The following is a 21707-nucleotide window of genomic DNA, read 5'->3' as shown; positions in this document are numbered from 1 at the left end:
TAAAAGATGTTATTGAGGATTATCCAAAGGAGTACCCAATGCTGTGGTCACTGAAAAATGCTGATAGCAGACCTGTTCAGCTCATTCCCTTGGTATATCAAGCAGACCAAGCTGGAATAGTTTGTCACAGTAGAATAGTATCATTCTTTATCCTGACTTTTAGCTAAGCTGATAGTGGACCAGAGATTTTGGACATTTCGCTTGCAAAATATGGAGTTCTAAACAGCTTAAGCTCTCTCATTCTGACCCCCAAGAAACACTTAGAACTGATTCAGATCTTCTTCATGAGCTGATTTAGTTACGTGCATCCATTCAGTATGTGTTGTCAAGCTGTCTTACTGTTGGTGTGCCCAGAAGTTTAAGGATCAGAGCATTAACCAGTGTGGCAGAACATGGAAGAGGGCTTTTGCCTCTGTGTAGATACCTATATGTGAGAGCTCAGCAGCATGGGGTGGGGGTTGCTGTTACATCTGTTCTACTTTTCAGCAGTTATGTTTGCTTTTTCTCATGCCACCATGAAATGTGTCAGTGTGTTTCCTGTTAATTGGGATATCAGATCTCTGGTTAGCAGGGAAGTTGTGTTTTAGCTGTTTCCTTTGCTTAAACAAAGGAAAAAAAGGCAGGGAAAACCAATGAAATAGGTAAGTGTGCAAACCTCTGAAATTTTAAATGAAGAAGTACTTTAAAGAGTCAAATGTACACTAATCCTTCTTCTGTGCTGTCTAGTCCTCATTTCCCAGAGGGCATTCCTAGTTCACTCTTAATCAGTCTCAGTATCAATCTTGGGATCAGTGCTGGAGCAGGGTGAAAGTGATCTGCTGGGTCCCCTGGGCTCTCAGTTAAGCTTTGAGCTCTTAGTGGCTTAGCCACTTCTGGAAAATGGGTTTTAAGCACCAAGTCAATTAGGTTCTTAAACTTTACTCTGAGTTGACAAAAGACAGAAACTATGGCTGGGCTCCCTGGAACGTGTGGTTCTTTATTGTAGTGAGTCAACAGAGTGTGATGGCTCCAAGTTAATACCATCTTTTCTGTTTTGTCTGTGACTAAGTTCAAATCAACGATGTCATGAAGGCACATTAATGCATTAAGTTGTTCATTGTGTGGCTGGAAATCACCTGAGTGGTACTTTAGGTACTGGAGTAATTTTGAAAATGGCACACAAACTGCTATTACCTGCCTTGTAACACCAGCTTGTAAATCTGTTGTGAAAGTCTGACTGTTCAATCTCTAGTGGCATTCTAGATGTCTTCAGGCGTCCCAGTTGCTCTCTGTCTGTCTCTTGAGCAGAGGACAGGTCTCCCACAGGTACTGTCAAATCTTTCAGCTCAGTGAGGGTATTTTAAATATACCAAAAGAGCATCCGAAGTGTCACTGGGCATCTGTATTTTGTCTTATGTACTAGGTGTCATAAACCAGGTGGGAGTAAGGTACACCTGTGACCCAGGTTTGTTTTGCGTAAGAAACTTAAAGTTGGCTAAAAATAATAATAGGTCTTTACATAGCACCTCTGAGTACATGCCTGCATTACTGATGTGTTGCTGTATGTTAATGCTGCTTTGGATCCTCAGCAAGACCTTGGCAAGGCCTAAGTGCAGTCATGCTGAGTCCAGGATCTACTGAAACCACAGCCAGAGGATAAGATGAAAACCAAAACCGATAAGGACCTATTTCAGCTAAACCACGTGTGATAGAGCACAGTAAAATTTTATGGGGAGGTTTAATAACTCTTTATTTGCTGTACAAGCACGGACTGTTAATAGTATTCTCTTTACTTAGCCATTCTGCCAGATGCTTGCAGGCCACTTGATTTATACTAACCTTTCCCTCAAGGTATCATACCAATTGCTTTTCTATCTGAGGCTTGGGAGTGTTCCATTCAGATGGCAAAATGTATTAAATATCTTAGTACATAGGAACAGAATTCCAGAACAACAAAAGAACTGCAGTCTTCTGTTGGCAGGGAGGCTGTGAGTTAGCCCATAATTTCTTGTTGCTACCTCTTTTGTTTCACTATCCCTTTTTGAGGTGGAAGAGGTGGCAAAGAGACACAAGACAGTGAAATAGCTGATCTGTTGCAAATGCAGGAGCTGGAATGAGAGAGATGTAACAGTCCTAGAGCAGCAAATCGTGACCCTGCAAACTTGTCTGCAGGCAACAGTTTGCCTTTTTGAAACGTATGACTTTAATGTTGCAGAGTGCTATGAATAGCTTTCTTTTATTTGTTATTCTGCCCATGACATTCAAATAAGGTATCCATTGTTTAGAAACATCACACCAAAGATGCATCTGTCTTCATGGTTTAATCTTACATGACTGAAATGCTTTGTGAAATGAAGAGATGATCAGCACACTTAAATTACACAGAGGAACTGTACATGCAGGAGGGTTAGTACCTACTGAAATGATGGAAGAATGAATTACTAAGATGGATTTTTAAATATGTTGAAGGAAATGTGGTTTTAGTGTTCTTAGCTTAAGAGTTGACAGGATTAAAATTTAGGAAGAAAGTACAAAATGGAACATTCCCTGTTAATTCAGTCCCTGGAACAGCAGAAGCCCCTGGCATTTAACCTTTGGGTTATTAATATGTTGACGAAGGGAAGGATTAAGAAAAGGGCAGGTTGTGGGACACAAATGGCACAAAGGCCAGAGGCAAAGAAGCTTGTATTGACTTCAGGTTTAAAAAATAGATTTAAGTTATAAATTAGAACACTTGGAAAGGTGTTTTCTGTGGTCAGATGAAGGCACTTCCCAACTGAGATTCTTCTTCTGCTCTGGGATTGGAGAAGCTGGTATTTGAACTGTTAATTATACTTCAGAGTCAAGTAAAATAAATGTAACTTCAGGGCTAGTGCTTTACTTGGAAGACAGTGGTATGTGCTATCTCAGAGCACTTGGAGTGTGAAGGCAGATAAACTTACTGAATCTTCATTCCAAAATGTCATGTATGTCCCCCCTGTGGCTATGGTAAAATGTTTGACATCTCCTGTCCCTTCCCCTGCTACCACTGTAATTACATTACCTATCCTGCATGCATGGACTTTACTTCTGAACAGCAGCCCTACGTGCTCCACCTTGGGGGATTGGGAAATGGTTTTCTCCATTCCATAGTCCATTTTCTTCTCGTTGTGGATGCCCCTATGGGAGCTGATGCAGCAGGTGCTGAGAGCTTAGATCAGAAATAGATTATTATGTGGAAAAATTGAAGAGTAATCCTGATCCTTCTGCGAAAAAACATTGCAGCAGCGCTCAAAATGGGATTAAAATGACTAGAGATCATGGTGAGAGGTCAACTTTTATCTCATTAAAGTCCCACTTTGTTTCTGACACCAGTGGAAACTCAGTGAGTATTCCCTGGCAGAAAGTGGTGCAAACAAAGCTGCACAGCAGGCTGCCAGCCAGGAGCTCCAGGGTACTAAACCTTACCGACCTTACTGGGTGAGGCCTTTCATTGCTGTCTGCTTCCCTGTCCTGTAACCTAGAGTTAACATTTATGTGCTTCAGAGGATTTGAGTTAAATAGCTCCTCATTTTAAAGCACTTTGAAAATTATAAGCTCTACGTACATGTTGAGGTTTAATCCCTCACTCCTGATTAGTATGGCTGATACTGAAAGTGGAGGAGTTCTTGCTGGGTGCCAAGGCAAGGAACATGATGCTGAGGTGACCTCAGTCTGGTCAAAACACATTTGCAGGTAATAACTCTCAATGGAGTAATTCAGGATTAATTCCCAATTCTTCTGAAATGGGGGAAGGCAAGTTTAGCTCATTAGCAGAGTGGGTGTGGGACTGAGAGAATGGGAGGTTAGGTATGGTGCAAACAGGATGAGAAATGCGTGCTTGGTCAGAGCTTGGGTACGTGAGATGGTGGGAAAGACTGTGCTTAAAGTTGGCAAGAGTTAAGCCAACAGGTTGGGCAGGGTGGACGAACAGTGAAAACAGGAATGAGGAGCCATAGCACCATTTTGGCCAAAGATATTTAACAGTTTGGGTTTTGGTTGGGGTTTTTTTTTCCCAGGATATCTCCTTTGAGATGCAGAGCTGATTGTTCTTCTCTTCCCTGCTCAAAACAAGCAGCACTTTCTAGGAAGTGAAGTTCTGCAAGATTCCAGCCACTTTACGCAGCAGCATAAATCAACCCCAGGTTGGGTTCTGCAGCTTGGCAGGCATGTATCTGCGTGGAGTTTCCCATAGACCATAACCAGGGTGGGGTGTGGAGCTAATCAGGTCACCAGGGTGACTTGTACAGCCCTAAAGGCAGTTCCTGCACAGTGGGTGCCTCAGGCAGTGGGGCTGGCAGTTCCATTTATAACTGCTACACTGCTCAATGTCAAGGTCATTCAGAGGGGGAGTTGCCCATGAAATAGGCTTTAAAGGATTGCTAATACTTGTTTTGGTGCTTTGTAATCAACACACACATGCATTCAGAACTATTTCTCTCTGGGCTCTCTGTGACTTTCGTATTGCGTGGCACTGTTTTGGAGAGTGGAGAGGGAAAATAAACACTTCTACGTCATGAAAGAAACAGGTTGGTTATTGATGGGTAGCAAATGCTTTGTGACTTAGGACAAGTCAGCAGAGCATGGAGTCTTGCAAAACACATGGAACATGTTGAGTAAGCCCAGGGCCTGCACTGGTTGGCAAGCTGGTGAAGTACAGATAATCCCAGTTAAATTTAATTGTTATCCTTATGTATATGTCTTCCATTGCTGTGGATCATGTTCCAGTTGTCATCTAGTAGTGATTAGAAGCACACTGGCTACTAAGAAGCATTACCAGAAGTGCTACATTTCTCTTAGGAAAAGGCAGTTTTCTCAGTGCCATGGAGTTTGTACCATTTCTAGTAGCATCGTTATTTCTTGTAACTTATACAGTACTGCCCACTGCTTCTATAACACTACCGTGACATGTGCTGACAGCGTGACAGTCATGCCGTTGCATTCAAAAAGATGAGTTATTCAGGGCACTTGCTTTGTCATAAAACTTTATTATAATAGCAGAAAACCCCTGCAGACTAAATAAAAGTCCAGGACATAACAAGTTTTTATAATCCACCCCTTAGGCCTCACTGAAGAACATCTGTGGCCATTTGTAATGTGCGTTTTACATCTTAAATCTGTAGTATGATTATAGCTTGTGTGAGTACTGCTTCTCTATTCTGGACACTTGTCCTACTGTATGTTCAAGAGATGCATTCGGGCATCTTGTGCTGTCTTGCCTGGACACCTGGGGTTGAGCCTCTGAGCAAGAAGGAGTTGTCTGAGCTGGTGTCTCTGCTAGAAGCAATGCATCACATCATGGTCTATTCAGTTTTCCTCTTGTCCTTCAGTTTGTGGCATTAGCTGCATTGACACGAAAAGCTTTGCTCGAGCTCAGTGTGAATGCAGTTTACAGGTGCCAGATCTTGGCAATTGGGAGCTGTTGGGTTAAGAGATAGCAGTGAGCAGGGGCCTTCAGCTCTCACAAGGACTGGAGTTGCACCAGCAGCCATTTGAGCTGCAGCGGAATAACTCTGATCTCTGCTTGCACTGCACTTTCCACTGGGGAGCCTGGAGCTGCCTGATATGCTGGTGTTTCCAGCTGTAGATGACTAAATGGAGCTGTGTGGGCTGCTGGCTGTACGGCCAGGCTATCCCTGCTATCTCTTCCCATAAACACTGGGCCTTTGTCTCTGGCCTTATTGTGCCTCTGCCATGACAGAGCCCTTTCTGTGCTCTCCTCCCAGCACAGCCTCTGTGTTCAGGGGGCTTTTCTTCAGCTGCTCTTTGTCTCTGGGTGTTTATTGTGCCTGCTGCAGAGTGTGTTTGTTTGGGAGAGACGAGGAGGGGCTCCTGTTTGTGCGGGGTTTATAAACCCAGTGCATTTTTCAAAAGAGATGCTGAGCAAACTGGGTGGTGTTGGTATTAACCCTTCACAGCCCTGCGTTACTGACAGCGCATCCATCTGCACTGAATGATCCTCAGTAAGAAACATGCTGTGGGAGGGTTATGAAGCTGCTTGTTGTGTAAAGCAGGGAGGCTGCTCCTCCTTTGGTCTTAACTGCCCTTTGATTTTCTATGAACACTGCACAGCAAAGAGAGTCTCCCAAACATGGGGAGATATGATTAATTCTAGGATTTCCCCTCAGAGTCCTTCTGGAACTTGTTTTTATTGCAAACACTGGCTCACTGGCCCTTTCTGTTTGCATAACTGTCTCTTGCATCCTGTTTATATGGCTACATCAGACAATATCTCTTCATTGTACCATATCCTAAACTTTATGGCTCTGTACTTTAGGGCTTTTCCTTTTGAGTAAGGTCCTGAAAACAGGAATTTCTTAAATTTATTGTGTTGCAACTTGAATATAATACCTCCCCTTTGAACCAGCTTCTTTAACCAGCTTAATACTTCCATGGATAGGATGGCTTACTGTTTCTTCAGTACCCACGGTCCCATATTCTAAGGGAGCTTTGGAAGATGAAGATAAGCAACTTGGAAACTTAATTTCCCTTGTAATCACATAATACTGTGCTTTAAGTTGGTTGGGGTGGAGCAACAACCAAAGAGAACAGCATCAACTTTCTAATCTCCTTTTGTTCTTCCTCCTTAGGAGGATGGGAATTTATAACATGAAAAATCTCTTGTCCATCTCTACAAGAAGCTGCAGCAACACAATTGTCTCGGTGTTGCCAGTGCCAGGAGTTGTGTTTCACTGAATCAGCATGAATGTTTCAGACCCTTTTTATGATGGTCTGCATAAATGGAGCATAATGTAACTACTTTGTGTGATAAAATAATCGTGTGATAAAAATACATGTTTTTCAAAGAGGGTATCTTTTTATAAGTTACTGAACTTTTTTCCCCAGAAATTAATGGGCTTAAATTCAGCATTTCACAAAGTAAAGAACTCTTATTTTCAAATAATATCCTGGTATTGGGGGCTGTGCTTCATGGGTTGCAGCATCTATGTATTATTACACTGGGAAAAAGTTCATCAGACTGTTCCTTTGGGGAGGGAGAGAGGAAGAAATGCAAAATAGTAGAAGCCTTTGAAACCTGAATCCACACACTCAGGTGATTGAACCTATTCAAACACTCAGGTGTTTTCTCCAGCACTGCTCTAGGCTCTAGTGGGGGTATTGTGTGACTTGTTTTCTTTATGAACTCACTCACTTTGCCTTATCCCTTTGTCTCCAAGGAACAGTGTCAGCTGCAAAGCGCTCGGGGATTCCAGCGCCCCGGGAAATAGCATCCTCTGTATCCAGAGAGAGAGCTGTCCTGCGTGGTCAAGCTAATACTAGGAAAACACAACCCAGCCCCACCTCTTCTGGTACACCGACTCCTACCAAACACGTGCGCCCCACTAGCAAGTCCAAGCAGGAGAATGAAAGTGGTGACAAGGCTGTTCTGGAATCTCAGGTTAAAGAACTCCTGGCAGAAGCAAAGACTAAAGATTCTGAAATCACTAAACTCCGTTGTGAATTGAAGAAATGCAGAGAGAAAGGGTCAGTTAATGCTGAAGGAATGGGTGCTTCCAACCAGAATTTAGAAACAGTGTCACCTGTTGACATAGATCCATTAATACGGACCCTACAGGAGAAAAACAGGACTTTTCAGAAAGAGCTTGCTAGCCTGGGAGAAGAAAATCGTGTCTTGAAAGAGAAACTGCTTTATCTAGAGAACTCTTCTCTCTCAGACACAACAACAAGCAGTGGAGGCAACAGCAGCCTCCCAACCCCAACTACCCAAGAGTCCAGTTTTGGAAGTCCATCAAAAAATGTGTCGAGAGGTGAAATGGATGAGCGCAGGCAGCACGTGAATGGGGGGACACTGCGCAATTCGGGTTCTTCCAGCAGTGATGTGACTAAAGCTTCCTTGTCGCCCGATGCATCTGATTTTGAACATATAGCAGATGTACCTTCCAGGCCAACATCCTCCAACAGCAACCACTTCAAAGGTTCCAAATGCTCCACTACAGGAAGTTCTCCAAACAATATTAGTGACCTTTCTGTTGCGTCCCTTACGGAGAAGATACAGAAGATGGAGGAGAATCACCACAGCACAGCAGAAGAATTACAAGCCACTTTGCAGGAGCTGTCAGATCAACAGCAAATGGTACAGGAGCTGACAACAGAAAATGAGAAGCTAGTGGAGGAGAAAGCTCTCCTGGAGACTTCCTTTCATCAACACAGAGATAGGGCAGAACAGCTGAGCCAAGAAAATGAGAAGCTAATGACTCTCCTCCAGGAGAGATCCAAGAACGAAGAAAGCAGAGCTCAGGAGGGGAAGGTCCTTGAGCTGGAACAGAAATGTGCAGAAGTTCTTGAAAAAGCGCAATTTGAAAGAGAGAAATTGCTCAACATTCAGCAACAGCTAACCAGCAGCCTACGAAGCTTAGAAAGGGAGCATCAGGATGCCCAGGAGGTGATTAAAAGCCTAAGAGAAGAAAATGAGAAGCTGCTTAAACGTCTAGAAGTGGAAGAGCAGAACAACAGCACAATGACAAAAACTCTGGAGGACTGTAAAATTGCCTTAGAAGGTCTGAAAATTGAGAATGGCTCTCTCAAAACTCAGCTAGAGAGTGAGAAACAAAAGGCTGCCGAAATCAATGTGATGGGATGTACTACTGACAACTCCGAGGTGCAAGAGATGCTGAAAGTAGCCCGTGCAGAAAAGGACCAGTTGGAATCATCTTGCACTGAGCTTAAACAAGAGCTGCTGAAGGCAAACAGTGAACTGAAGCACAGTCAGGGTCTGCTATCTAAGGTAAAGCAGTAACAGCTGTAAAATGTGATGGTTGTTTGTCTGTCCTTCTATGAATATGTAGTTGTTGGTCTTTAGATTGTTGAGCCATTGGTTATAAGTTTCCAGAACTTAAATTGAATGAATGAGCTTTGAATGGAAGTTGGGGTCATATGATGGTCTGTGCTGCTATATGCATGTTTTCCCAGGAATAACTGTTAGTGTAGCTCATTTATAAATTCCAAACTCATTTCCCCTAATATCTTCTGCAGATTTTACTGTATTGGTAAATAGAATTGGGTTTATCAACATTGGAGCAAAGAACAGGTAAATAGAAAATTACTTTGTGTGAACAAATTCTAGTGAAAATTACTGGGTAATCCACATGGAAAGAAGGGCATGAGTAAATAGCAGCAAATATTAAATTCTGAATTATTAATCAGGATTAATTAGTAGTGAACTATAGGTGTCATTGCTCATGAGAACCCATGAGCTAATCCTTAGAGAAGCTGATACTTACAGCAACATGACTAATGCATGGTCAAGCTCCAGAAGATTCTGTTTGGGAATAGGTAAAGTAATGGCAAAAAAAAGATTTATTCCAGAGCAGTTTTTCTCTGCCTCATTTGGCAGTTTTGTAGCTTTGCTCCAAGCTCAAGTCAGTCACTGTTTATATTTTCTGTGTGATCCTGAATGTTCAGAGGAGAGCTGCAGTGTGAAGCATTGTAGAACAAGTGTTAATAAAGCACAAGCCAGTGGCTATGTCCCACCACTGCAGAAAGAGTGATAGTGTGTGCAGCCCTTCCTGTGTGGGGAAGGGATCAGGAATGGCAAAATTGGCTAGGTGAAGAGGGAGAGAGTGTTGCCAAAAAGCACCCGCATGGTCTGAGTGATTTAGAAAAGCCAGATATCCTTTCAGCTTAAATAGGTGACCACAGCAAATGGAGTTAGTAGAGGAAGCTCCCAAGTGCTTACTGGAGCTGCAGTTTACGAAGAATAAATGAAAAACTGCTGAGTGCTCAGACTCTGTACCAAACTTTTATTGCTTGGTTTGGAAACCACAGATTTCCTCCTTTTTACTCTTCCTTTCTCTCAAATTAAGCTGTTTTGAATCATTGGCTATTTGTGACACCCAAATGAGACCACAGGCTTCTGTAAAGCTGCCCTTCAGTCAGGCTGTGCCAGTGCTGCTCACTGAATTGGCAGCCCACACCTTGCTTTCTCTTGCTTGTTTGTACGCAGAGATCTCCCCCCAAACCTGGAAACATTGATCTGTAGGCCTCAGCCAATAAACTGAAGTGCAGCAGATTCCCTCTTCAGTAATTCCAGATGTCCTATATCCAGAAATATGCTTATCTGCAGTAACTTGCTCTGCTTACATATGTTTTCAAAACCCATTGAAAATGCACATGGTAGAAGCAGCAAAATTGTTAATGTGGATGAACTGATCATCATTGTGGCCCTTAGGCCATGGTATCGCTCTCATAATGTGATACATAGATGTGGAGCTTTCCAGGAATATAATTCTTCTTGGTTCATTACCTTAATCATATAGGAAATTTGATTTCCTTTGTAGCATCTTGTTTTCCTATCTCTGTTACCAAGAAATAAACCTGACATTCATAGCTCATGTTTCCTGAAACTGTCTTGGTTGAAGCTCAGTTTATACAATGCTTAGAATACAGGTTTGATTCTTAAGTCCATGAGATGCCCATTAAAGTCTCTAATGAGTGATAACTCTTAAGAAATACAGACTTGCAGCTTGCTTTGCTCTCCTCCAGGCTGAGAATGAGTGTGGTCAGCTGAAGGAGCTGTGTGACCGACAGGCTGAGCAACTGAGCAGAACCAGCCAGAAGCTGCAGGAAAAAACATCCGAGAATGAAGCAGATATAAAAAACCTGAAAGAGACCATTTTTGAACTGGAGGACCAGGTGGAACAACATCGTGCTATAAAACTTCACAATAACCAGCTCATCAGTGAGCTAGAAAGTAGGTGGAGCCAAAACAAAGGGTTTAAGTGAACTTAGGGGGCTCAGTTATAGCTGCAACAGGGAGGAGGAGGCATGTCTTGATGTGTGACAAGGGCCTCACTTTAGAAATATTCCAATTTGGGCCAACCATAGAATGGTCTGGGTTGGAAGGGACCTTAAAGACCATCATGTTCCAATCCTTTCTGTTCATGCACAAAAGTCACTATTTTAAGTTAGTGCCATAGAAATAATATTAGAGACAGTCCCCAAGCCTCATTCTTCGGTGAAGTTTGTATTGCCCATTCTAGAAAGTGGAATTATTGGCCTTTTAAAGAGCTTTTAGGACAAAGCACTAGTAAGAGCTGTTCAGTCGAGGTTGCTTTTGTGTTGTGGAGGGGCAGCTGCCACCTGGTGGAATGAGGGACACGTCTCACTCTGGGGAGTGTGTGGAGTAAGTGATCCTGGATGTGTGATTCTGTAAATCTAAGCCTGGCTTAATGCCTCAAAATAATGACCTGTTTCAGAGATATTTGAGTAATAAATCTACTGTTGATTCCATTCTTGATCCATTGACAGAGTCTATTTAATCTATTTAGTAGTGTTACTAGAAGGGAGACCAAATAGGCTGTTCTGCCCTCCCATTTTCACCTTTCAGCCTTGCTTGTATGTGTTTAATAATCTTTTCCCTTTTCTACTGTTCCTAGGTAAAGCAATGAAGTTGGAAGAACAAAAACAAGATGCAGAGAGGCAGCTGAAGGCTCTGACTAAGCAAATGAAGGTAAGACTTTGACTCCTTGACAAAGCTAAGCTGAGCTTTTATTGCAATACTGGATTCAGAGAAGCATTGTACTTTCCAAGAAAGTTCTACATCCTTTCATTCTCCATTCTCTTCACTTATTTCTAGCTGGTTTTTTGCCTGTGAAGGAAAAATGTAATACATCCTTTACAAATTACTTTTGCTTTTTTTTACCTGTAAACTTCTACTTTGGAACAGCCATTCCTGCTTCATGAATTATCAGTAGCAATGAGCTCTTTTCAACAACAACGCCTGTAGCATTATCACAAGTCTGAATGATCAATAGCTATAGGAAGAACTTTGATTTACTTTCTGTACTGGAGAGCTTAGCATCAGTTTCTCCTTTGGCAATCTTGTCAATACTGTGTAAAGAGGCAAGTATTTACTTTGACCTCAGCATTATCTGGAAACTGTCATGAAACCCTGGTTGTTTGTGATCACTGCAAGAGAGATCAACCAATAAGTGCTCAGCTCAAGCAGGTGCATTTTTACAGCAAACAGTTTAGGATTCTGATTGCCCTTTCTAGGAAGATACAGAAGAGTGGAGGCGTTTTCAAGCTGATCTACAGACTGCAGTGGTTGTAGCCAATGATATTAAGTGTGAAGCCCAGCAGGAGCTCCGTGTGGTAAAGAGGAAGCTTCAGGAGGAAGAGGAGAAGAGTGCCAGGCTGCAGAAGGAGCTGGATGAAATAAAGGGCAGCAACAGGTTGGTTACTTACAAAGGCTGGGATTTGATCTGTGACTGCTAACATGCGTGCAAACAGTGCTTTGTCAATAACGATTCATTGGCTTGAATGTGCACGTTGTCTGTTTTTAACTCTTCTGCCAGATTTTGTTGTCTCTTATTCTAAGATGTTTCTGTTCTTTTTCTTTTGGGCAATCTAATTCTGTCAACTAGGCCATGAAGGTTTTAATATTAAGTAATGACAATTGCCAATATATTCCTGCAGCTTTGTATTCATACAGTATTCTGTTGTGGTTTGTTGCCTTCATAATTCTCTGTGCAGCTGTATTAAACCATCTATGAAAAGTTTGGTTGGCTACATCCAGAAGAGAACTACTTAACTTGAGAGGAGTCAAGGACTTGTATATGTTGAAATTAAAATGAGGACTAGCTGGACTTTTGTTCTGCAAGTCTGATACGTGTTGATTGAGTGATCAATGCAAGTACTAGGGTTCCTTATATCACATCTCCTGTCCTTCATTTGAAACCTGTTATGTGATTAGCTGTGTTAAACGGTCTGGACTGTGGCCTGGGTTAGCATTTAGCCCAGAAGTGATTTTGTCATGCAGTGGACCCACCTGTAAAACACTTGCTGTAGTCTCGGTGGTTGGAGGGGGAACAGTAATTGTGAATCATTCAGAGATATGCCCCAGCATGGTAAGCTGTATGTGTGGGGCTTCCCTCTGTGTCATGGTAAGAACAAAGTGACTTCTACAACTGAATCTGGAACCAGTACAGATGCCTTACAGTGTGGCTTTTATGCAGTGCATGTACCACCTTTCATTCCAAAACTCCTACTACAATTGAAGTACTGAATAAGAGACAGAAAACAAAAGATGTATTAGAAGAGAGAACCAAAATGTCTAATGAAGACAGTGCTTTGCTCTTCTTTTGCATTGATGCAAGTAGAGCAAGCAGAGCTACAGTGATGAAAAATTGTACAGGGGGAATGAAGAAAGACAAAATAACACAAACCAGTCATACTGTTCATCAAAAATGGGTGCCAAATTAATTTTGCTCCTCTAGATTTTTCCACTGAATCTCTCTCCTGGTAGATTCATGACCACTGGCAGAATAGCCATGGGAACACAGTGAATCCTGTCGTTTCTTTCAGGTGGAGTAACAGTCTGGCTTTGTTGCACATACTTGCTCGCTGTTTTCCATTCAGGAGTTGCCACAAGCAGCTGTACAGTAGATGATAGAAAAAGGATGGGAGGGCTTTTGTGTGGAGGTGTACGGATCAGAATTCCTGGGCTGAAGAAATAGAAACACTTCAGAAAAATAAAGGAATGTGTTTAAGCTCCAGTTTCATGATCAGAGTCCCCAGTGGGTGCAAAGAAAAGCTATTACAGACTATGTATTCAGGCAAAATGATTACCAGACAGTACTTAAGTTCTGGGTTGTTTCCATTGCTAGTTTGTTCTTAATGAAATTTTTCTTGTATAGTGTGGGTCCATATATAAGGGTGGGAATCATATACTTGTAGTTTCCTTTTATTTTCTTTTTATCTGAAGATTATTCTGAATATGATTATTCTGAAGATAATACTTAACCTGAATAGGCGATGACCTGCTAATTTGCAAACTGGGATGTTTAGCTTCCATGTATAAGGAACGTGGCTGCATTGTGAGCTCTTTGGCATAAGAAGCCTAAGCTGCAAATACTGCTTTTGAAATGAGATCCCCAGAATCCATCCATACATAGTTCCAGAAGGAGGTATTCAGACATGCATTTAATTAAGTTCGTTTTGGCATTTGTGTCTCCCTCTTTCACATACGTATAAATAAATGTCTGTCTCTGTGTCCTGTTAACTATCTGTATAGCTTGCTTTGAGTACTGCACTGGTCATAGAGCCAGACACACTGTCTGCAGTGGGCAATACTTAATCTCTTTCAAAGACAGGAGTTGAGACCCAATTCTGTATGTGTCAAGTATGATTTGACTCGGTGTCCATGCAGAGAGTGCAGAGTTTCTGTGATATGGAGTGGTATGGAGAACATAATGAAGCCGATGCAAGTCATAGCTGTTGATCACTGGTTTGTTCAGGCAAAGCACGGAAATGTTAACACTGTACTGACCTATAAAACACTTGTCTTGAAGTCGCCAAAGCTGCTGCTGAGAGCTAGTTCTACATTCCCAGTTGGTTTTGCATTCCTGAGGTCACTGTCTTCCTGAGCACCTCAGCTTCTTTCACCCAGAAAGTTCTGGGATATTCCCATTGTTGCTTTTAGTCAGCCTTCACAAATGCTACTACTCAGAATCAGCAGTAGATTCTGGTACCTATGGTGACTTTTAATGTGTGCTCAGCACTGGTGGAAGCAGTTTGTAGCATGATACTTTGACACAGTCTATAAAGTATTCCTCATTTTTGTTAATGCTGAGCAGCTGTGCACTCAACTGAATATCTGACAGTCCCTAGTGAAAGTTTCCTGTTGTATTTTGAAGCTCTGATTGGAAAATGTACCTTCCAGATAGCTGCTACTCAAAGGTTTTTGGCAAAATCTCAGCCATCTCTTGAGGGTCATTAGACTCCACCTCATAAATTGATCCTGAAGCCAATTTATCTCCTACAACATCCTGCCATTTTAATGTTTGCTTGTGGCTGCCTGAGTTCCTGCCTCCAGTTTGATTTCACTGTTACATTCTTCTAATCAGACAAAAAGTCATTTTTGGTTCAGGAACAGCCAAAGAACTTGCAGAAAAAAATCCTGATGAGGTCATCAGAGTTCATCTGAATGAAGGTAAGAGCCTCCCAAAGGCATCTTTAACAAAGATTAAATGTCTAATTCTATGACTAAGAATGTTGGGGGGAGGTTGGACCACCATCAAACAAATGGAATGAGGAAGAGAGGAGTTAACTTGTCCCAAGTTAGTACTGATTGACACCTACCAATTGATTAACTCATGTTTCAAACAGTCTTCTATGATGTTTTTACATCCTAATTAATGTTACTTCTCTGCAATAAAATGCAAAAGCTTTTACGAACCACTGTTGTGTAACTGTCTCCTCACAGGTGGTGGACATGGAAATTATATAGTCTCTATCCTTGGAGGTTTTCAAGACCAGACAGGATAAGACCCTGGGTAACCTGGTCTGACCTCATAGCTGACCCTGCTTTGAGCAGGAGGCTGGACTAGGAGGTCCCTTCCAACCTGAATTACCCTATGATCCTGTAGCAAGTTACATCTTTTAAAAGAACTCACCTTGGAATTAAATTTAATTTTGTAGCTGATTTTAGAATCAAATATTTAAGCAGTGATTAAAGAAAGCTATATTGGATTTGTAACACAAAGGAAGAAAGTTATTGCTGAAAGTACCCAAATAATGGACAGCTCTTTTTGGCTTCATTACACACCCATTTCTAAGCCTTTCTGGCAATACACTGTTTAGCAGCAGTGAAAGTTTCATGGTTATGCTTTGACTTTTTCCCTTCAAGTTCTCAAAATCATTTTGGTTATGTGCCTTGAACCAAGAACATGGAGGGAATACAGTTGGGCTGGGAGAAGTACTGTGAAACCAGAGAGATCCTATCTGTAATTACACGAGCGACTACTTAGCGTAATAGAGCAATCTAACCAAATCTACAAACAGAAGTCTAAAGTGAAGATTTTGATGTATCCCACTAATTTGCTTCTGTTCTTCCTCCTAAAGTCTCAAATGCCACAGCATGGCAGTGTTACACGCTTTTTCTCTTGGAATTAAGCTTGTACTCTGTGTATTAAACCCTGCTGTCAGTCTGTATGTGTTGATGTGCTGCTCATTTGTGTCTGTGTTTTGCAGCTGTTCTATTTTATAGAGGTTTGATAGTTCATTCTGCTCTCACTGAAAGTAAGCAAACTAGAATGTCAGAGCAGGGTCCTCCAAGTCACTAGTTCTCAAAGTTGTGTAGGTTTATTTGGGGGTTTTGGTTTTGTTTCACTGGATGGAGATTATTCCATGCCCTTCAGTATAAGAACCCTGACACAGACACTGTGACTGAGGTAGAGCAGTTGCCTGAAGGGGTTCATGTACCCATTTTAAATGAATAGTCCTAAATTATTAGATGGGAGGAAAGCCAGGAACACTACCACCCCTGTCCTTTGAAATTAGTTCCCTGGTTTTAAATACTTAATTTCTTCCTGTTTGAGCAACATAGATTTCTTTTTTGTGCTTTGTAATTGCTGTTTGCTCATCATGTCCCAAAGCTGAGTTAGTGGAATGTTAAGGCACTCCTCCAAACTTCCTAGCAACACCATCAGCATTTTCCCCCCCCTCTCTTTTTTATTTAGTGATGATGGGATGATTAATTGTAATGTAGAGAGCTATACATCAGGATGGGCATTGTATTGCTTCTTATAACGTCCCTGGTTGTTGTCTGTATCTCCATAGGTGCCTGATCTCTACCAGCTAACACAGCCCTGAGTGGAGGCATAGCCAGGCCTGTGGGACACCGCAGGACATATCTTCAACTTGCAGCTGAAAAAGGGAAGTTTCAATTTGAGAAAGCACCTCAAGCTTTTTATTGCCCTGCAAAAGTCAAGTGTATCACAAAGTGTGAATGCTGCTCAGGTCCACCTCCTCCCCATGGGGAAGAGCCTATTTCTTTGTTTCAGAAGACTGCATGAGGTGGAAGAAGTTCTGAATTAGTCTGAAGCCAACGAGGCCATAAGAAGTAATCCTAGAGATTTGGGGAACTGAAATAATTGAGGGCTTTTTGGAGGGATGGGGATTATTTGCCCTGAAACAGAAATTCAAACATGCCATTTTAAGTTTAAGCGAAAAATAAAACTGTGTATGTCTAACTTGTAAAATGTAATGTGCATACACATTATGAATTTTCCATCTAGTATTATATTCCTAGATCTATTTCTGTGTCTAAATACACATATGCATATGGATCGGTATGTGTGTATATACACACACAAGCTCAAGAAGTAGGTTACTGAAATCCAGCAGGAAAGCTAAATAGAAACATGAAGTTGTTTATTCGGTTTCAGCTGCTTTGATGGTTTCACATCTTTAATATTGTATTGACAAGGCACTCGCCACTGGGTGGCATGTCTGACTCGGTGTGTCTTAGGAAGCGGGGTGGGGCCCAAGGAGCATGTCCTGCTATGACTTTGACAGAGAATGTCCCATGTGAGGTTTGTCCTGGCTGTGAGAATTGCAGATGGAGAGATCTGAACAAAAATAAATATATCAAGCCCATAGTAAATATCCTCTCAGAAAGGAATCTTTCTCATGCCCTTAACTCAGGTGAAGTATATGATGATCAGGGAGAACTTGAAGTTCAGCTTTCCAACTGGAGACACCTGGAGACAGCCTTACTTGGATGCTAAAGAGAAACTCAGAAGCCACCATCTCTACCAGGAGATCATCAGGATTCATTCCAGGACTGGAATTTCATGTTTTGGCTGTGGGATTCCCATCCCTTCCTTCTGGATGTGAAGACCTACCAAGGGCCTGGTCTCAGAGCAGGCTGAGCTAGTGGAGAATTCTGCGGGATGTCCTGGCTTTGGCATGGCCTTCACCTTTGTGCCGTGCTCCTGGAGTGCATGCATATATGCACACTTGTGTTGCCTTTCTTTTCCGTGCTGGCAGCTGTTGAATGTTGTTTTCTATGTTTAAGAAATATATATTAAAGTGCCAAATAAATGTTTAAGTGTCTGGAATTGTCTGCTGCCTGCCCTTTGCCTCTCTTCCGTTCTGTGCATCAGTAGCTGTGTGTCTCTTTGTATCCCCTGGAGTTCAGGAGGATTCACAACAACAGGAACTGTAGCAAAGACTAGATTGCAGAGTAATTATTTCTGAACATCTGGTTTTGTGGTCCTAGGCCACCTGTAACAAAGAGCAGCTTAGAAATTTCACAAACACATGGAGGTTGCTGTTGCCAAAATGTGTACATTAAGCACAAAGACTTGCACCTTGTTGGTGGTCTGTTTTCCACATATTCCACACTTAGAAAACAAGGAGACTAACTCTTTCTGTTAGAGAAGAGCTTGCTGCATCTACTTCTTTTGCCAATGAATGAATGAAACTAGGCAGTGGTTTTGTGAAAAGGACTGCATGTTTTAATTCCTTTGTGGCTAAAGTGCTCTGCTTCCTCCTGGAGCTGCTCCACTTAAGCCAGCTGCGCTTGCAGCATTTATCTATATAAACCATTCATTCTTGTTTCAAGGGAAGCATACAGTAGTAGACGACATTTTGTTCAAATCAATCCTTTTTGTAGCAGAGCTTTCTTGGTCTTCTTGGATGACCTAAGCTATAACTAAGCTGAATAAATTCTGTGCACAAGGCGTCAATTTTGGTTTGAAGTTATGGCTTGTCATTAATCTAAGTCATGTTTTCCTATCCTGTCCTCCTGAATTAGCTTGCTACTGCAAGTTAAGCTCTTACTCTTCTGCTTATCTCTTAAGACACCCATATATGTACACATACATGCATCCCCTTACCATACAGATTTTTTTTCTCATTAAAAATGGAAGATACTCACCAGGTTTCATAACCCTCCATTGCTTGTTGGCTGGCATGTGTGGTTTTAGTTGAAGCGAATGGGTCTCAGCACTATTCTTCCTGCCTTTTGTGCCAAGGTTTGCAGCATGAGAGGCCTCAGTTTTCTGATGTGATTGTGTTTAATCTAGGAGGTTGTTTCAGGGTACATTAGGAGCCTATTACAAATATACAAACTTCAGATTACAGGAAGCATCCTAACGAAATTGGAACCGGTAGTAGCTCCAGCACTTGAATCTTCATAATTACCCTGCACAATGCCAGAATAATGGCATGTGATTTCTCAATGGACTTTTCTGTGGCACAGCATAGGGGCTGGTCTAATTATTCTAACTTTATTTAACATGTTTGCATCCTTATGCAATCAAAGGCTAGACTGAGGAGACAAGTCTGAAGTTTGAGCTGTTCTTGGAGTTAAATCCTAACCATTGAAGTGATGGCTGCCTTGAGCATACCTCTGGCTTGCTTTAGTCTCACTTGGCCTCCAGGCAGTTACTGTTCCTTTCTTATCCTGATAATACTCTGCAAACCTGGCACATACCCTTATTACCTGGATAACTAGACATAACTCTAGCATAGTGGCCTATTTAAGCCTTGAAAGTGTAATGGATTGCAGTGGGTGGCTTGGTGTCTTGAGGCAGAAATCTATCCTTCCTCCATACTTTACTAGAAGCAGGACTCGTGTAGCTTTTGCGTGTATAATTACAGTGCAGATACTATTGCCTGTTGATCTGTTTTATGCTTTATGAAGCCACAAAAGAAAAACTGAAGGGTAGAACTTAAAGTTAGTCAGCAAAACAGTGGCTCCCTGAGAGCTCTGTGAATTTTACCTAATCTGCCTTTCCTCCTTATTGGATTAAATGGAGCATGGAACTGAAATGGCTTTTTCTCTAGCCATCTGCCTTTGCAGGCTGCCCTGGCACACAAGGAGCTTGAATGAATTAGCAAAGAAATAGCCAATGTCTGCTTAAAGACAGCACCTCCTTAAGCTCTGCTAAAAATAGAAACATGAGTCACTTTTATTCTCTTATTCATTGACACCCTTCGGACCCTTGTATTTTATAGACTGTAATACCAAAGGGAAAGAAGATAACTCTGACTTCTATTTTTAGCTCAATGGAAGTTGTTCAACCCCATAGGCACTTTCTGGGTGGAGACCTTCAACCTTCTTATGAAATGATTTCTGGTTTTGTGTTCACATAGCTCTTAGTGTCCACAGTGCTTAAAAGAAGAAGTGGTCACCTGTAAATCAACATGTGTTTCTTAAGCAGCCAGGACATCAGGAAGTAATGTACAAATACTCTCTTTTTATTTGACTAGACTGTGTTATTAATTGCAGCTTTTCTAAGCTACAGCTAAGTAGTTATAATCAAAATCTACCTGAGAGCTACTGGGTAAGTAGTGTTAGTGCTAAGCAATGCCAGCCAGATCTGTAAAATAGTGACTAGAGGCAGCAGTTATACTGGATGATTACATTTGCTGTTTAACAGAGCTGTGGGCTTCCCTGTGCTAACTGCTTTAAGTCTAGCACCTGATCTTGACTTCAGAATTTCTTTTCAGTGGAATAACTTAAACAATCCTTCCTGTTAAAATATGAGCCTTATGCTATTTTGAGTTTGTCTCTCTTCATTCTAGCCATTGAATGTTGGTATTCTTGCATTTGCTAGGATGAAGCACTTAACGCTTTTATTCCCCCATATAGCTGCTAAAGGATTGTGATTGAGGGTTTATATGTTCAGTAGATGTCCTTGTTGATAAGCTGTAAGAGTTGGGTTGCCAAAGGTTTTCTTTATGAAGTATGTTTGCTGGTTTAATTTTTATGGCTCTTATCTGAACCCTATCGTTACTTATTTTATTTTCAATGCTGGCATTTTAACTGGTAACAATTACTCCAGCAGTGGTTGCACCAACTAAAAACATAGAGTGTAAAATAACATCTTTCTCTTTGGTTACTTTCCTCATTACACACTGAGGACCACAGTAGCCCCTTGGCCCCTGTGCTGTATTGAAAGCCCATCTTCAGGTAATTATTGATGATCACTCACAAATCTCATCAAACTGTTTTTTTCTATGATAATTCTCCATCCTGTTTGAGGATGGGGAATGGGGGTGATATGGTTAACAATGCAGGAAAGTTTGTTAGACTTCATGATTTCATGTTTGCCAGGCATTGCAAGGAAAGAACGTGAACCTTCTGAGTGGTCCATGTTCTGGGCATTACAATATATGATGTGCATTGTTGGATGTGCCTTACCACACATGTAAAGACCTTTCATCTCTGCTTGCACTTCCTGTTGCCCCTGACTTTGATCTGGTTTCTGCTTTGCAGGCTGATAGCTGAAGAGGTAGAATCTCTAGAGGCAGATACAAGCAACCGCTGGCAAGGAGTCTGCATTAGCAGAGCATCTCCTACACCATCAGAATCTGCAGCCACTGTGAAGTCACTGATAAAATCATTTGACTTGGGATGCTCAGGTATTTGAACACTGTATTTTATGGTAAAAAACATTTCTAGCAGCGAGCAGGTAATTTTTGCCTTTTTGTGCTGCTCCTTAATAGATATTTTCCATCAGTGCTTGCTACATAAGTACTATCTGTGGCATATCACTACGTCAGTGGTTCCCTATTCTGACGAGAGGGACATAGTTGGTTTTGAAAATAAAATGTTTCCATGTTTTTTCCTTGCAGGTAGCACTGGACAAAATATCACGGTTCACAAAGTCCCCAGAAGCCCTTTGAGTGGAATTCCAGTGAGGACAGCCCCAGCAGCTGCTGTTTCCCCCATGCAGGTACAAGGAGCTCTTTCTATCCTCATAGTTTTAAAATGCAGTGTTTGCTGCAGCATGACATAGCTTCAGCATGCCAACATGCATATGTTGACAAGGGGAAAGGGAAGCTCATCTGTTTGTTTGCTGTGGAAGATCAAATGCGGTAGTACTACTAACAAAAAGGATCAAAGTGCGTTTGTCTTTGACTTCAGCTTAGAGTCTCAGTGGACGGATGCGAAC

The 21707-nt window shown here is 41.7% G+C and overlaps 1 protein-coding gene across 8 annotated transcripts in view; it reads left to right on the top strand.

Annotated features, from left to right (window-relative positions):
- Positions 1 to 21707, top strand: part of SPECC1 (sperm antigen with calponin homology and coiled-coil domains 1) — a 98074-nt gene that overhangs the window by 47423 nt on the left and 28944 nt on the right. For 7 of the 8 annotated variants that reach the window (XM_030472650.1, XM_030472651.1, XM_030472649.1 and 4 more), the window contains 6 exons: positions 7176 to 8743; positions 10501 to 10708; positions 11394 to 11467; positions 12013 to 12191; positions 21029 to 21174; positions 21388 to 21488. In XM_030472650.1, coding sequence (XP_030328510.1) covers positions 7176 to 8743; positions 10501 to 10708; positions 11394 to 11467; positions 12013 to 12191; positions 21029 to 21174; positions 21388 to 21488 — 2276 coding nt within the window. Of the gene's footprint in view, positions 1 to 7175; positions 8744 to 10500; positions 10709 to 11393; positions 11468 to 12012; positions 12192 to 16578; positions 17862 to 21028; positions 21175 to 21387; positions 21489 to 21707 lie in introns of those variants that run through there. The other variant, XM_030472656.1, reaches the window with a different exon arrangement.

This window comes from Strigops habroptila (genome assembly GCF_004027225.2).
Source record: "Strigops habroptila isolate Jane chromosome 13 unlocalized genomic scaffold, bStrHab1.2.pri S16, whole genome shotgun sequence".
Classification (NCBI taxonomy): domain Eukaryota; kingdom Metazoa; phylum Chordata; class Aves; order Psittaciformes; family Psittacidae; genus Strigops; species Strigops habroptila.
This window is presented reverse-complemented; position numbering and strand designations above follow the sequence as displayed.